Genomic DNA, 16,448 nt, shown 5'->3' with positions numbered 1-16,448 from the left:
AATTTATGGCCTCTCTGCCCATGTCCTATTGTCTGCTGTTAACAAGAATCATTTGTCTTCTGGACAGCTCTGTAACTATCTTTCAAGTAGTTGTGGTCTGCTATCAAGATTACCCACCAACATTCTGGTCCGTTGACCTCTCTTTGCGGGTCATGTGCTCTAGACTCCCAGCCATCTCTGCATCTCAGCATCTTTCTTGACCTGAGTAGATCCAGCACTGGATGCAGTATTTTGGATGTTACAGCACAAATATGGAGTATAGAATGATAACCTTCCTTGATCTGCTGGTCATACTCCTACTTCATAGTCCCATATGAGGCTTGTAGTTGGAGCACCTTGTTAGCTTGTGTTCAGCTTGGTGTTCACAGTAACCCTGCTACTCATCCAGCTGGTTATTAGCCTCTACTGATTTGTGGGGTTATTCTGCCTCAGGTGCAGAAATTTGAGTGTTTCTTGTTGAACTTGGATTTCTGGTGGCCAGACTTCTGCTTTTACAGGTCTGTCTGAACTTAAGTGGTGCTATTTTGTATGCCAGTCACTTTCCCTAATTTAATGCTACAAATATTTGTAGGGGAAATTAAGACAATCATGACTTTTTCCTTGTCATTGAGGGGTTTTTTTATCCCTAAAGAAAGTTGGAAGTATCAAAATTCTATAAATTAACTGTTCATTCATTTGAACAGTTTCATTATCTTACTTGCTATAAAATTGATTTGAGTAAATAATATCATATACTTTTTTTTCTCCTGTTTTTTTTCTGTAATTTCACATGCATGTGATGCATGGCACTATTAAAGCAAATTAACAAGTTCTTCAGGAGATAAGACTGTTCTACAAAGAGTATGGGAAGTTTATTGTATTTTGTGGCACTGTAATTAAGCACCATATTGCTACTTGGTGTTTGCCATTTTAAATGCTTTCAACTGAAGTATTCTTAAAATATTATTTAGTTAACTGACTTCTTTTCTTCAGTATCCTTAAGCATATATGTTAAATTTGTTGGCAACTGATTTTAATACACATATATATATTTCCACAACATGCTAGGAAATGTCTGATTTAAATAAGTACAGCCCACCTCCTCAGTCATCGGATCTCTACATGGCAGCTAGCAAACACTTCCAGCAAGCTAAAATGATTCTTGAGAATATTCCTAATCCAGACTACGAGGTAAGACTGAAATACTGCAATGTATGCTCATAGTAGAATAAATATTCAGCTGGATCTGCTTGGGATCCAAAATATACTTTGTCAAAATGATGAGCAAAGCTGGGTGCTTTGATTAAGGAGTGGAGAGAGGATAGTGATGGTGCCTTATGCAATGGTCTGTTTCAGGTACATTAGATGACATAATCAAGGTTGTGCTCACTGTTCCAAAACCTCTCCCTGCTGAGTATCTTAAATAGTAGATAGCAACTTAGTTCCATCTTGCATGTTTCCTTCTGGTCCTGTTGTAAAAGTGTTATCAGTTTTATCAGGAAGGTGACACATGCTTCCCTCACTTAGTTGGAATCTGGTAATTCAGATGTATTCCTGAGAGGTGGGAAAAAAGGGTTTAACTGTCCTCAGGCTGAAAAGAGGATTGTGTCTGGCACTTGCTTCCTGGAGCAGTTTTCTCAGCACTGGGCTGTAAACATAGGTAGGAATTTCTCCCTCTTTGTCCATCACTTAAAAACTAGGTGTCTGTGACTGTATTTTGGAATAAAGAGGATGTTCATTCTGTTGCATCTCAGTGGGCTAAAAGCAGTTATGGGATTAGGTTTTCCTGAGAATGTAGGAATCCCTGCCTGTGCCCTGGATCCTATTTGCATTCACACCCAAATCATCTGATTGAGGCTAACCAGGGTAGTTAGAATAAGTTCAAGTGTGCCCAGAGCACTTCCAGGCAAAAAGCCACCAGTTTGATACTTGAGTTTACCCTTCTCACTGTGTCATAGTGTTGGGAGTAGGTGCCTTAAGGCTGTCTAAACCTTTACTTGGATGAGTGCCTTGGAACTTGCCATAGCAGGGAGAGCAGTGGTTTCTATGGTCTGTTGAATTAAAAAAGTGAGTATTAAAATAAGCATTCCCTTTATTAAATTTTCTTAATCCAGCTTTTATACTTTAAAGCAAATCCAAACACCTCTCATCTCTGTTAACTCATTCTGTAAGAGGACTGTTGTAAAGTACCTAAACATTTGATTATTATCTCTGAAATACTTCTGAGGTCACATCTTTCACTTGAAAACTTATTGCTGTCTTGTGTTTAGGTCAATAGAATCCTGAAAGTTGCTAAACCCAATATTGTGGTCATGAAGCTGCTGGCAGGAGGCCACAAAAAGGACTCCAAGGTAAGAAAATGCCAGTGGAGCTGAACGTGAAATGTAGTATTACACACAATGCTACCACAGGTCTCTTACAGCTGAATGAACAGATTCAGGCCACAGTTACTCTTAAAAGAGTTGGGAAAGTAACAATCCATTTTTCCATTGGAAATAGTTTGTTGCAGTTATTTAAATATGAAATACTCTCATTTCTAAATGTTTGGAAAAAAAAATTGGGAAGTGCATGTGAGAGGACATGTGCGAATATGGGCATTCTTCAGGAGTGGGAAGAACACAGTGGGGAGAGTACTGAACACAGTGGGGAGAGTGCTGGCTATCAGGATTAGCAGGTGCCATGTGGGTCAGAGGGAAGAGAGGGCCTTCAGACTTCCTGCAGAAGGCTAAGCATAGAAGAATGAAGGAGCATACTGAAGAGTCACACCAGCAATCTACAGCTGTGTGCCCATTACTACTGGAGAATGATTGGCATACCCAGAACTGGGCTGGAATATTTTCCAGGCATTGAACAGCTAGGATTTTTTTTTTCCCATTTTTTTTGTGGTCTAATTTTATATTTTTTTTTCTTCTAGCTGCAGGGTATCCCTCATTTAGAGCATTAAATTCAGTAGTACTGCTGTGTGATGTTTTTAAATATCTTATTTCTAGGTTCCTCCAGAATTTGACTTCTCCCCTCATAAATATTTTCCTGTTGTGAAGCTTGTTTGAAAGACAAGAGAGTTAGGATGCCTGCTACCGGAGAGTAGGATATCTGAGCATAATCTGTGTATCACTTAACATCTGCAAGATTAAATATCTAGGACTGTATCCAGACTGAGGGAGATCTCCAGGATAGAAGTACTTTTACATGTAATATCTGTACTCATCTTTTATGTGTTATCTATCTGAATAACAACTGCTGTTTAAAGTGGTTTGTATGACGTTTTATGGGTGAAGCTGATTTTAATCAAATGCATTGTTGAAGAATGTTATATTTTAATTGATTTTATTACAGATTTATTCTTTTTAATTTTTTAATGAGCACTGACAAAGTGGTTATTTAGTAATTTAGTAACACTTGGGACAGAGTAAAAATAATGCAGTAGAGCCTCATGTCTAATAGGAACAGCAGAGCTACTGAAATTCTGCTTTGAACCAAACCACTTGGAGATATTGTGAAGTTCCATTATTTTTGCTTAATTGCATCAAATTGTCTCACTTTGCAAGTAGGAAGACTGGGTTCTTTTCTTGCAAAGTCCTTTAAGCTAAAACAAACTTTATAGAAATAAAGAGCAGACAAAACCTACTAATTTAGCTCGTACTGTGCTGAATTCAGTGGTTTTTGTTTTACTGGAGTAAATTGTGTAGGAGGTATATTGTCTCAAATGTAGAAGTTGTCCTTGAAGACAGTGAGAAATGGAGTAAGTCACTCCTAGTTGCAGTTTGTTCCTTTGTCTTTAATTGTAATGGTACTAATGAATCTGCATAGCTGAACACTGTGATAGTCACTAGCAACATAGGAACACAAGACATGAGGACTGTATTTTTACTACTCTGCGATTTTTATTTTTTTTTTTTATTTTTAATCCTTTTGTTACTTTGTCATTGCGAAAGAGGAACTGCTAATTTGTTCCATTGCTCAGTCAGCTCTTGCATGACCTTCATTTTCTTGCTCTGACTGCAATGCTGCTGCTGGATCCTACTGCCTTCTGTAATGGTTGGTATAGGTAGAAATCCCAAATGAGAAGAGCCCCACACCTACCCTTTCCTTCCTGGAACAGGTCATTCTCCTGTGTGAAATAATGAAGGCAAGGTTTTGCGCTGAGCAACCTTCTGCTACAAGAGGAAAAAAATAAAAACTTTAAAAAGCTGACTTGCTCTTTGATAAACCATACTGCCCAGTCTTATCTGGGCCATACAAGGAAATCCTCCTGGTCTGACTGTTTTGGACAGGGCAGTTCTTCATTTTGATGCAAAATTACTCCTTCCATAGTGATGGGCTTTAACTCCTCCTTGACAATGCAAGACGTTAGTTCTTTTTTCCTAACATGCAGTTGTACTGTGGAGTGATACCATTTCAGCTCCATCATCTGAGCAGCAGCACTGCTGAGCTAGGGCTGGAAAGCAGTGAAGATACTTGGAAGCGGAACACCTGCTGGCCTGCCAGCAACCAGCAGCTCTAAATTGAAATAAGCAGCAGTACTGCCCTGAACACATTTTTCCTGATTTCTCTGCAGACGAGGTTGTATACCATTTTAGATATTTGCTTATGATTAATGTACTACTGTATTGCTGTGAAAGTAATCAAAATCATGGAAAATGTGGCTGTAAAGTTGGGAAACTGGCTCTAGTGCAGGCACTGAGAATTCATCTGGCTTTTACTGTCTTTCAGTGAACCATCACCAGTCTTAACTGTCTTAAAAATCTTGATCTATGTGACAGCAGCTCAGGGGTAGCCTTTAGTGTTTCTCCAAAGGAAGGAAGCAGAAAGTAGAAGATAAACCAAGTTCCACATAATTTACAGAACTAAGGAAAAAATGTCACCCTTCTAATTTTCATGAACATTAAAAGTATATAAACTGTACAGAATAAGGTGAGTACACAGCAGCAAAGACTATTTTTATTTTTAAATGCTTATCTAAAATGAAGTTTTTAAGAAACAGCAAAGACTAGTGTTATTTAACCCCAAGATGATTACAGCAAAGATCTTTCCCTGCCTTAGGCAACTAAAATCTTTAATGATAGGAAACATTATGTAAACCGCAGTTCCATGATCTATTGTTTTGTTCAAGTAAAACTCCTTTAATTTAAAATTGTATGTAGTAGACATACCTCCTTTTCTCTCCAGATTACAAGGATTTGTTTTCCCTGCTACACTGCCACTTTTAGCCCAGAACCATGAAGTCTGACTTCAATAGTGGGGAAAAAAAAAAGAGCAACAAAGAATTCAGTAATGTTAGTTAATTCTTTTCTCACAAGAATTCAAGTTACATGTAGCAAGACTATCAGTGAACTGTTTACATATTTAGGCTTAATCGGCACCACTTGACTTGAGCTCTGCATTTCATCTGTGACAGCTCATATTCTTCATATACAAATGAACCAACCTTCCACATGCATATTTAGGCAGCTTAAGTAAGGTACAGGAGTTGTAAACTAATACACTAAGGAACTGACACCCCACAAAAAGAGTTACACAATGAAGTTCACTGAGAGAAAGCCAAGAGCCAGTTGTGAGGTTTTATTGTATTTTTGAATTCCTGGTTAGGAAGCTCCCATGCTGCCTTGACAGCAGTTGGTTCATATTCACAAAGACTGCTCCAAACACCGGTGCCAGGCTTGAGAACTTCCAAAGAGCTGGCTACACACTGCAGGTAGCAGAAGGTATTTCTAGGTTATCACAAATAAACTAGTTTCCAGTTCACATTCAACAAGTTACAGAAATTACAAAGGCTACAGAATATTAGCAATAAGATACACTATACATAACATAGGACTTCACAGAACTGCAGCTCCACCTGTGGGAAACATTGAGGTGTGTCATAAATGCATAGTCTAGTTTACTTTTGTCAGAAGTCCAGCAGAGAGTATTAGTCACTGAACAGCTGGGATGACTGCTGTTCTACAAGGCAAGCATTTGCCTTTTTGCTTTTTAGCAGAAGCTAGTAGCTGGTTGGAGTAAAGGGTAGTTCTAGCACACCATTTCAGATAGCTTCTGTCATGAAAAGCTCAAGAGATGGACTTTTTACTCTCTATAAACTTGTGCAAGTTAGTGGTAACTGAACCATACTGTGGTACTTTTGTGAACAGAGGTCTAAACCAGCTTTCTCCCTGGCTTCTTAATGAGAGGACACTGTTGTTAAGTCCTTCTTTCCTTAACCTAAAAGCTAAGAACACAACCAGGTTCTTGTATGTAGGTGCTTCAGCTGGTTACAGTTCAAACCAGTAATTTCTCTTCAGAGGCCCAGGAAAATACATCGTACTGCAAAGTATCCAAGGATTATGATCATGCTTTTGAAGTCTTCCCACATTTCAATAAAATGCACCAGAACAGGCACAACAGTGGTAGACAGCAGCCTGGGTCATTTTTCATCCTTCCTATGTTATCTGCTCTTAACCTCCTTTGAAAACAAGGCTGAAATTTCTCCACTGCTCAGGGGAAAGATCTGTCCTTGGCAGAGGACTCTCATCTGCCACCAATGCACAGATACTGTTACTACACTTACTGCTAGCTGGTTTCAAATCAGTAGGAAGGAAAGAGTTATTGCAGAAGTCAGGCTGCTTTTAAACGAGCCTCCAGAGATTTAAGATTTTATTTACCACTGAAACAGTACTGAAACTTCACAAGAAAGTACTACTTCATTTAGGCTCTTATTGAGGTCTTGAGAACATAATCAAAACATTCTCAGATGACTTTGCTCTCATCCTTGCTGCATTTATATGAAGAAGCTGCATCATGAACTTACTGTGTTCACAACCTCTGTTGTTCTTCACTATGCTCAGATAAGTGGTTCCTTGTATCTTCAGGGTTTTGAACTAATTAGGAAAAAAAAAAAGGTACATAAATCTCTTTGAGAGGTAGAAGTGATAGTTGTTCATGTGGAAAACAATGTAGAACAGAGCAGGAGAAATTCTGAATGGACTGTTAAGTACCGTATAGTAAAGGTACAGATACAGTCCCTTCCTAATGCATGTTAAACAGTAACTTAGTGATGCTGAACAGAAAGTAGGTCACACTGTCAACATGAGGGAAAGTTCAAAGAAGAAACAGAAAATAGCTACCTATATCTGCTACAGGATAATGTTCAAAATATTGTCTCAAACTTTTCAGCATATAGTACTTGGGTTAAAACTTTTTTTCTTTTTTACCATTTTCAATCCCTGCAAGTGCTGCTTGCTTGTCCATTTCTGATTCAGCTTCATTCTCATGTAAGTTGTAATCAACTTCCCTATCTTGTTTCAGTGGTTCATGTTCCTGTTTGTCTGGAAAAATATTAAAATTAATTAGGTTTATGCTATACCATAAAGTCATCTGCACAAGAGACAGTTACTGTAATAAACTTCCAGAGAATTTGCTTTGCTGTTGACTGAATGGCTGTTTACAATAGGTTTTTATATTATTCTTCCTTTTAAACTGTTAAATTTCAGGGCAGCTTTTCCTGTAAACCTTTCCTAAAGAACTAGGGAAAAAGAATCTTTGGGGATTTAGGAAGTGTGATAAGACTCAGCCAGCACTCAGGTGGACAGAAAGCAAAAGCATTAATTTCAGAATATATTAAGGGACAGCCTAAGTAAAAGTGAAACCTGAAGCCAGTGCTGAGAACTGGACTGTGGTGTTGCTTTGAAATGTATTGCCACCACCACTAAAACGTGTCTCAGTTTTCTGCTTTTCTTTATTTTGTCCACCAAGCAGAAAGATTTGATTATGGCATAAAAAAGAGTAATGATGTGCTAACTTGACACAAAGTGCTTTTACAGTAAAGATTTTCTTCAGTCTGTCATTAATTCATCTCAAGTAACTTTTATTTACTATCTTAAGAATTATTTATGTAAAGAACTCAGAAGTAAATGGAAACATTATTTCTGATTGCCAAACTACTACCCTTATTTTGCAGTCAACCAGACAGAAAAAAACCCATACCCTAGAAAGAGAGACGGGAGTCTGGTTCTGAATGTTCTTAAGCCAAGCCCTCTAATTAGTAACTGGCTTAGAAACAGGCTTGAAAAAATTTTAGCCTTAAGTTGTCCATGTTCAGACAACCATATCAAATAGATGTTTACAGTTACAGAACTAAAGGTCTCAAACTTTTAAAAGAAGATTTTATCAGAAGAGAAAGGATGTTCAGAGAACGTAGCAGAAATCTTTTTATACCTTTGTCTACAGGGAAACTATGCAGTAAACTGTGGCATTTTTGTTAATAATCAAGGCTGAAGAGCATCCTGCTAGTCTTCCTAGCTCATGCTGACATTTCACAGGCTACATGGCAGAGCTTTTTCTTGCACCAGTTATCAGATGGGGTTTTTTTTACCTAATCTTCCTGGTATCTTTTTCTGTTAAAATGGAAGCAGTTTACGTAACTTTTATTCACATCTCTTTTGGGGACAGAACAGCCTGCGCTGGCCAGCGTCTTTTCGGGGGAGTTGGAAAAATACTGCTTTAACAATGCAGATAAGGTTATTTATCCCTGCCAAGTTATCAACAGCATTAACATCATTACTCATCATTCTATGAATATGTTTACTAGAAAAGCACAAGCAGCTTTTTTTGTGGACATCAGTTCCTGCTCTGACTGCCGTAAGTCTTCCTCTTGATTACTCTGGGCTACTGGGTCCACATGAGACCAAGTTCCTCAAGACAGAGAGATGTCCAGATCCTGGTCAGCTTTAGGAACAACATCAGTACTCTGCTATAGAGACACATGGTTCAGGGTCATATATGGCAGATGCCAGACTGGCACCTTTGCAATATTTGATCTCCAGTTTGCAAACTCACAACAATAAACTGTAGATACCTGAAGCCTTAGGTAGAGTTGTATGCATGCTAGCTTATTTTGAAATAGGGATAGCTAGCATTTATACAACACTATAAGAAGACTATATGCAAAACATTATTACATAGTGTCTCTCCATCAATGCTTTGGATGGTTAATATCTCATCTTTCTCAAATGCATCATTCTTACGAAGCCTCAATACCAAACAGTTTTGGGACTGATTTCCCCAAATGCCTTGTACAGCTAATGGAGAGAGACAGGAAGGCTACTATAGTGATGCAGAAGAATGCATCCTGGTTAGCTCCATGTTGTACAAACAGAAGCTTCCATCTTTACACACAGACTGTAGAATACTGCTGGAGACTAACCTTTTACATCTCATACTAACCTTTAAGGAACCTTATACTAAGTCTGGCCAGCTGCCACCACTGTTGCAGAAATTGTGCCCTATTCCACACTTTCATGTCTTTACTGCTTAACAATACGTGGCATGCTACGTACCAGCCTTTATGGGGGGCGAGTCCTGCTTAGCATCATAATTCAGGAGCTGCTCCCTCTCAGCTTCTTCACTGGCAGCCTGTTCTGCAGCCAGCTGTAACACATCTTGCCCAGCTACTTGTTTTTTGTCGTCAGGATTCAGCTCCTTCTCTGACTGAGGCAGCATCTCTTCATGACCACCAGCAGCCTTGAGTGGATCCTGCAGGTCTTTCACTTGACTAGAGAGCTTCTCCTCTTCTGCCTTAGGCTCCTGTTTTCTAATGTCAGCTAGGCCATTTATTCTTTCTGTAAACAATAAAAAAGATTCTGAGTTAAAAAATCTAATGCCTTTCAGTGGTGGCACAAGTTAAAAATCTTCAATAAATACTGCTTCATCTTTCTCAGTCCATTCTTCTTCCTCTGAAAGATATCTTCCAACCACATCAGGTAAAGGATGAGCCATTGTTTGTTGTCAACAGTTTCATACTTCTGCCTACTTAAAATTTTTATATGTGCAGTTAATAAATCGGGCAGGTGAAACAAGCACTTTAAATAAAAATTGCAGTGTGCTATGTAAGTGTGAGGTTCCTGTCACATTCACTTACCAACAGTAAAACTGATTTGGTGTTCAAAAGTAGCTTAAGACAAAGCAGTCACATGGGCAGATTTGCAAATAAATCAAGGCTGCTCTAATTTTTAAAGGGGGAAGTGCAGGAGGGCTGTTACTTTTAGCAGACATGACCATACCTTTTTTTCCCTGTGTATCTGTATTTTTAACAAGGGGAAAAAAAAAACCTTGCCTGAAGAAACTATGTATAGATGTTGTCTTCAATTGCTAGTTCTCTAAAATGAAAGTTGCATGCTCTCCAGATTGTAATTTAAGATAGCATATAAGAATAATTAAATAAGAAATTGAATTTCTATCACACACAGTACTGTACGAGACTGGCACATGAGAATACATTTATTCAAATTAGTAAGTTTCTGCAAGTTTAGTACGACAAGCAACATTAGGTTAACTAACCTGATTTCCTGTGTATCATTTTCCTTACTTGCATTTTGCTCATTGACAACCCAGGGGAAGCATGGAGGTGTGTTTTTTTAAAGCCTAACTTTCAGCTATTCCATAGGGAGGAGTAGCAGGCTAGATGTGTCAGACTTATTAAGAAAGCAAGTCTTTTAAATGTGATTGAAAATCATTGCTTCCAACAGCAATTTCTCCATATTAAATGAGGAGTATGACTTCAGAGTTGTAAATATCTGTATTTTCCTTTACATGCAACATGTCAATTAAACAAAACTGAACCATAGAAATGTTAGTAATAAAAATGCTTGAACAAATATTATACCTCTCCACAGCTGGAAAATTGCTTAAAGTTCAGTCTACTGGTGTTGGTTTTTTATCTTAATCTTGTGTACAAAAATGTTTTTTAAATGTTCAATTAAATTACAAATGTTCTTAACCAACTGACTGTCAGATTGTGATTTCCATCTCACCTTTAGCCTCCAGCGGGTCTGTCTTTTTTACCGTAGGTACTGCTTTAGGTACATCTTCATTGGATTTCTGCTGTTCCAAGTCAGCCTGCTTGAACTCAGTTTGCTCCAAGGTTGGCAGTTGAATACTCACCTATAACATGAATGTGCACAGATAAGCATTGGTATATATAACTCTTCCTAACTATTTGGAAACAGAAGTGGAAGCTAGATAAGGATTCAGTAGAAAAAAAAAATCCTAGCACACTCAGAAATACTTGGACTGAAGTTTTCGTTGGTGATGGAAGTACCATACGATTTTGAACATGCAGTGATGTTTCTATATAACAGCACAACATACGGTGAGAATTTAACACACCTTCTTTAATCTAATTGCAGATAATTATGAGGTTACTGTTCTTGGTTAGTGTTTCAAAAGGAACACTACCTGTTATACTCCAAGGGTCACAGAATGGTAACAGCACACATTTCTCCACTGTTGCCCTGCTACCATGTCAAGGTCAGCAGAGCAGAAAAACCAGATGGCATTAACTACTGTTAGTGATCTACAGGAACAGGTAGACTCAGTTTCAGCATAACAAGACTTCAGTTAAACAAACCTTTACAGAACTGGAGTCACTTAACCAACTAGACAACAGTATCTGTTTAATGTGATGGAGCTTACTTAGAATGTATTAAATACTGGCAGTAGATTGCTCTCAGCATCTGACCTATTTAAAGATAAAGGGCTAATATGTACACCACCTTGAAGATACTCCAATATAGCAATTAAAATTCTGGTTTACTTATATTGGCATTTAATTGGCTGAGAGCTATGTCAATTCAGTCACACCAACACTGAGCATGAAATGTGCTTGGAGCTGTGTTGCACTGTACCAGCTTCAGTGCAGACAAACAACTTGTTCTGAAACTGTTCTAAGGCTTGCTTTTTTATTTTTTTTCCCCTGGCGTTTTGTTTAAGGTAAAAAAACCAAAATATGTATATATTAAAAAATAAACAATATATATATATATACCTGATAGTGTACAAATAAATATGAAACCTTATGGTGGAGAAAGTAATACAGTTAAAGTTTTCTGTTACGGTTGCTGGTAAGAGTGTAGCTATCCATTTTTCTAAGTAGGTTAATAAAACACTAGGTTGTTCACAGAGTCATTCAGAAATATGTCTGTGGAAGGAAGTGGTTAAATAATAGCCATGAAAGCCAAAGCTGCAGATGACTTATAGGATATTACTTGGCTGGTTTGAAAATGTTTAAGCTTAAAGCCAGGCAGAATTTGTGTCAACACTTTGAAGTCCAATGTCAACAACAAATAATCTAGCATTAACTCTTACGAAAGAGTGAGCAGCAAGTATCACCACAGAGTATCTGGTTACTGCAGTAAGGATATTCAGAAGAACTCCATCTTCCTTCAATCATGAAAACAAAAATGTATTTAAAAATGCTTCTGTTTATAAATAGTTCAACCTCTTGAGATAATCACTATAGTAGAAACCATCAGAAACTGAACATCAGATCATTTTTCACTTTATGCAGGGCATGAATTCTGTAAAAATACTGAGCCTGCACTTAATAGCAAGAATCTACCTCTTAATTATACATGCAAAAGCCCTTAAATTTCTAGCTCAGTAATTTTTAATGATGGTAACTTAAAAGGGTATATGCTGAAAATATTTTAAGTTGAAATGACTGAATACAAAATAATTGGAACATGTTCTGTATTCCTCAACTCAGAAGTATACATCATTCTTTAAAATGCAGAGCTGTAAGAAAAGCTGTGTATTTATTAACCACGACTCCCATTTTCTTTGTTTTATTTTAACTAAACCTTTCCATTACATAAGCACATGCATCTTACAAACAGGAATTATTCCAGCTAAGAACAGTAGCTAAAAAAGTACACAGATTTCATCAGGGTCACCTTGCACTAACATAAAGTAGCTTTTGTACAAGCAAGAAACTGCAATCCTTGGGCAAAGAACTGAGAAAGGCACAGCTTGACGTAAGAAACACTGTCACAGATCCTAGGGAACACAAGCAGACAGAATTCCATTAGGCTGTTGCTGTATTAGTGGTTATGTCATCTGGGACCATCCCATCTATAGATTAAAAGGAGAACAAATAACTTGCCACACCTAAAACCACTGCCTGCTTTGAATAGACTGCCTTCAGCTATGGGACTTGTTGCAGGAGATTGAAGTTCTCCTGCAGAGGGGCTTCAGACACACTCCTCAGGTTCCTCCAGGGATGATTTCCCCTCCAAACTGGAAATGGTAAAAAATAAACCAAACCACAAAACAAACGAAAAAATATCTGGTACAAGTAATTGTAATGAAAGTCTGCTGCAAGCCCCAAAAGTTGACCACCTCTCTACTGCGGTCTTCCCCACATCACCTTTTGAAATAGCATTTTACACCTTGATGTTAAGTCCTCTCAAAATGGGCTTTTTGTTTACTTACTACCATATATTCACTATTACTATTACTACTTTTTATTTACTTATTTGACGCATGATAAAAATTATTGACAAATAAGAGTTTTCACCTTTTTTTTTGTCTATCGTTTCCTGTCTCTAATGCTTCATCCGTCTTGCAGCTCTCACACAATGTAGGTTTCCAGGATCAAGCTTCAGCAGTTCTCTCTTCCACCATTTTACATACAGGACTGGACACAGACTGGAACCATTACCTGAGCACCTAGGGTTCTCTGGACAGATGTTGCAGCCATTTTCCCCCACCCATTTCCAGCTATTTGCAAAACCCAGATTCAATCCTTGTTGCATTACCCTTTCCACTTCTGAAGTCATCAAGTGCTTTCTTCTAGTAGCCTTTTCCTAGCCAAAGAGAAAAGGGTATATACAACCAAACCCCCACCGTATTTTGCAGTAAGAGTTGCCCACCAATGTATGGGGGAAAGGCCCCACTGCAAACAAGTAAGCTTTGTGACTAGCGCTCAGAGTGCTGACGGAAGGGCTGCTTCGGTACACAGAAATAAATTAGCTGCCTTCCAACCAAGGAGCTTCACTGCGTGTGTCCAGGGCCATCTATATCAATGTGGGGAATCAACAAATGGTTACTGGTGCCACAACCAGAGGTTTGGCTACTTAGACCACAGAACTCAGTTTGAGAAACACACTCTACCGGGGCTGATGGGGTCTACCTTTGGAGAAAGGGAAGAGTGTCTTCAGTCACAGGCCTGTCAGGCTGCTGGGGGTGGCTTTAAACTAAAGTTGCTGGGGGAAGGGAAGCTCAATGCATCCCACTCCTACCAGTTTGATTCTGGTGCCAATAGAAGATGCCTAGAGCCTGGAGAGGGATCACAGGTCATCAAGGGAGCACCTGAAGAGCAGCAGAAAGGAATACCCGTCACTCCAGCTTCATCAGGGGCCCAACTGAAATGCCTCTATGGCAATGCACATAGCATGGGGAAAAGCAAGAGAAGTTAGGGAGGGGGGCCAATGCCAACCTCATGAAGTTCAACAAGGCCAAGTGCAAGGTCCTACACCTGGATCAGGGCAATCCCAGGCACAGCTACAGGTTGGGCAGAGAAGAGATTCAGAGCAGCCCTGCGGAGAAGGACTTGGGGGTGTTGGTTAATGAGAAGCTCAACCTGAGCCGGCTTCAGTGTGCGCTCGCAGCCCAGAAAGCCAACCGTATCCTGGTCTGCATCAAAAGGAGCGTGACCAGCAGGTTGAAGGAGGTGATCCTGCCCCTCTACTCTGCTCTTGTGAGACTCCACCTGCAGTGCTGTGTTCAGATCTGGGGTCCCCGACACAAGAGGGACATGAACCTGCTCAAGTGACTCCAGAGGAGGCCACAAAGGTGATCAGAGGGCTGGAGCACCTCTCCTAAGGAGACAGGCTGAGAGAGTTGGGCTTATTCAGTCTGGAGAAGAGAAGGCTCCAAAGAGAACTTAGGGCAGCCTTCCAGTACTGAAGGGGCCAAAAAGAAACCTGGCGAGGGACTTACACAAGGGCACGTAGTGACAGGACAAGGGGGAATGGCTTTAAACTGAGAGAGGGGAGATTCAGATTAGACATTAGGAGGGTGGTGAGGCACTGGCACAGGCTGCTCAGAGAAGATGTGGATGCCCCATCCCTGGCAGTGTTCAAGGTCAGGTTGGATGGGGCTTTGAGAAACCTCACCTACTAGAAGGTGCCCCTGCCCATGGCAGAGGGGTTGGAACTAGATGATCTTAAGGACCTTTCCAACCCTAACTGTTCTATGATTCTATAGCCAAACAAGTCCTATCCTTCACCGAAGAAGCATCAATAATTCACATGCCAACGCAATAGCACGATCTGAAATTTCCTTTTCTCGGGATTTCCCCTGACCTCTCTACTCCAGGAAGAAAGTCAGCTGGCATACAGTCAGTCTATGTGGCAAGCCTGCCCTACCCTAATGAGCCTTATCATGTCACATGGTTCTTTGACTCAGAATATCCAAAAGGAAATACCTGAGACATTTGACCTTCCCCTTGTTCCCACAGTAAAAGGCTGACATTACAATTCCTGTGACAATTTATATTGAATGCACCTCAAAGACCTTTGGACTACAGTATCTTACTCACAGCTTGTTGCTACTCTGAAGTGTTAAAAATTAATCCTCATCTTTACCACACATCTTCAACATACAAAGCAACTAAGTCCTTTACAAAGTCAAAGGCAGCTGTGAGCCAAAGCTCAGCAGTGTAAATATTCTTTAAGAGGCTCCACACCACTGCTAACATCACCTCTCAAATTCTGCCCCTCTCAGAGATACAGCTTTGAAGTCTCCTGCAGAACCTTTTGCCTGTTCTGTCCTTGCAATCACTCAATTTCTCATCGATCACGAATATGCAACAAATGTGAAGGAAAGCAGTGCAGAATTTACTGAGAAGGGCTAAGGTTAGTTGGAGATAGTGGAAAACTGCCCAGGAATTACAAACAACAATATTTTTAAGAAATTACCCAACCATACCTGGCTGCTTTTTTTCAAATCTTCTGATAAGTCTTTGTTTTCTTTGATTTGTGGAACATCAGTAACCTTTTTTGTAAGCTCATCTATCCTTTCTTCACATTGTTCTTTTAATTCTTTCATCTGGTTGATGCATTGTGACCTGGAGAAAACAAAAAGGTAAGCAGTTGTCAACTTTCATTTACACTCTTCTAAAATGTCAAAATATTCTTTTCTAAAATGATCTTTTTTATTATTATTTTATTACTTGTTTAGTCCTATTATCTGTGCTTATATTTGAGAAGTCAGAAGCAAGAAATGCAATTTTAATCTAAGTCCTAGGGACAAACATGTTGTGAAGATGGCAAAGTTCTACGGAAAGAAATTTATTTAAACTGCTTTTGTTAGACCAGCTCAACAAGCTACATGAATCTTCTTGTCTTCCACTAACCTGTCAATTTCAATAAGTCAAGATCAATTTTCGTCCTTGAAGCATTTCTAGGCTACAGAAGAGAGTATATGGAGTTTAGCTAGGAAGGGGAAACAGCAAGGTACTGGCTGAAATAAAACATCGATGTAAGCCACTGCTAGCAAAGAGAACACCTTTTCTCAGTATTTCACTGAAGTGCAGTGCTGGAAGACTTAACAGAGCATACATTACAGAAATGGAGTTCACCAGTGTCGTGGTTTAAACCCAACCACAAACCTCGTTCACTCACTCCCCCCCTTCTTGCCCTCCCCCTGCTCCT

At 39.3% G+C, this 16,448-nt stretch overlaps 2 protein-coding genes across 7 annotated transcripts in view; one reads left to right on the top strand and one right to left on the bottom strand.

The window, feature by feature from the left end:
- The window catches only part of NAA35 (N-alpha-acetyltransferase 35, NatC auxiliary subunit), a 33,119-nt gene extending 22,383 nt beyond the window's left edge, over positions 1 to 10,736 (top strand). For both annotated transcript variants that reach the window (XM_065663549.1, XM_065663550.1), the window contains exons 21-23: positions 1,048 to 1,170; positions 2,250 to 2,330; positions 2,970 to 10,736. In XM_065663549.1, the coding sequence (XP_065519621.1) occupies positions 1,048 to 1,170; positions 2,250 to 2,330; positions 2,970 to 3,029 (264 nt within the window). In that variant the 3' untranslated portion in view covers positions 3,030 to 10,736. The remainder of the gene's footprint in view (positions 1 to 1,047; positions 1,171 to 2,249; positions 2,331 to 2,969) is intronic.
- The window catches only part of GOLM1 (golgi membrane protein 1), a 35,601-nt gene continuing 24,046 nt past the window's right edge, over positions 4,894 to 16,448 (bottom strand). For 3 of the 5 annotated variants that reach the window (XM_065663551.1, XM_065663556.1, XM_065663553.1), the window contains exons 6-10: positions 15,724 to 15,862; positions 10,767 to 10,896; positions 9,294 to 9,575; positions 7,170 to 7,283; positions 4,894 to 6,836 (exon numbers count right to left, since the gene is read on the bottom strand). In XM_065663551.1, the coding sequence (XP_065519623.1) occupies positions 6,772 to 6,836; positions 7,170 to 7,283; positions 9,294 to 9,575; positions 10,767 to 10,896; positions 15,724 to 15,862 (730 nt within the window). In that variant the 3' untranslated portion in view covers positions 4,894 to 6,771. The remainder of the gene's footprint in view (positions 6,837 to 7,169; positions 7,284 to 9,293; positions 9,576 to 10,766; positions 10,897 to 15,723; positions 15,863 to 16,448) is intronic. The other 2 variants (XM_065663555.1, XM_065663552.1) reach the window with 2 other exon arrangements.

This window comes from Lathamus discolor, chromosome Z (genome assembly GCF_037157495.1).
Source record: "Lathamus discolor isolate bLatDis1 chromosome Z, bLatDis1.hap1, whole genome shotgun sequence".
Taxonomy (NCBI): Eukaryota; Metazoa; Chordata; class Aves; order Psittaciformes; family Psittacidae; genus Lathamus; species Lathamus discolor.
The sequence above is the reverse complement of the archived record's forward strand: the minus strand, read 5'-3'. Positions and strand labels throughout refer to the sequence as shown.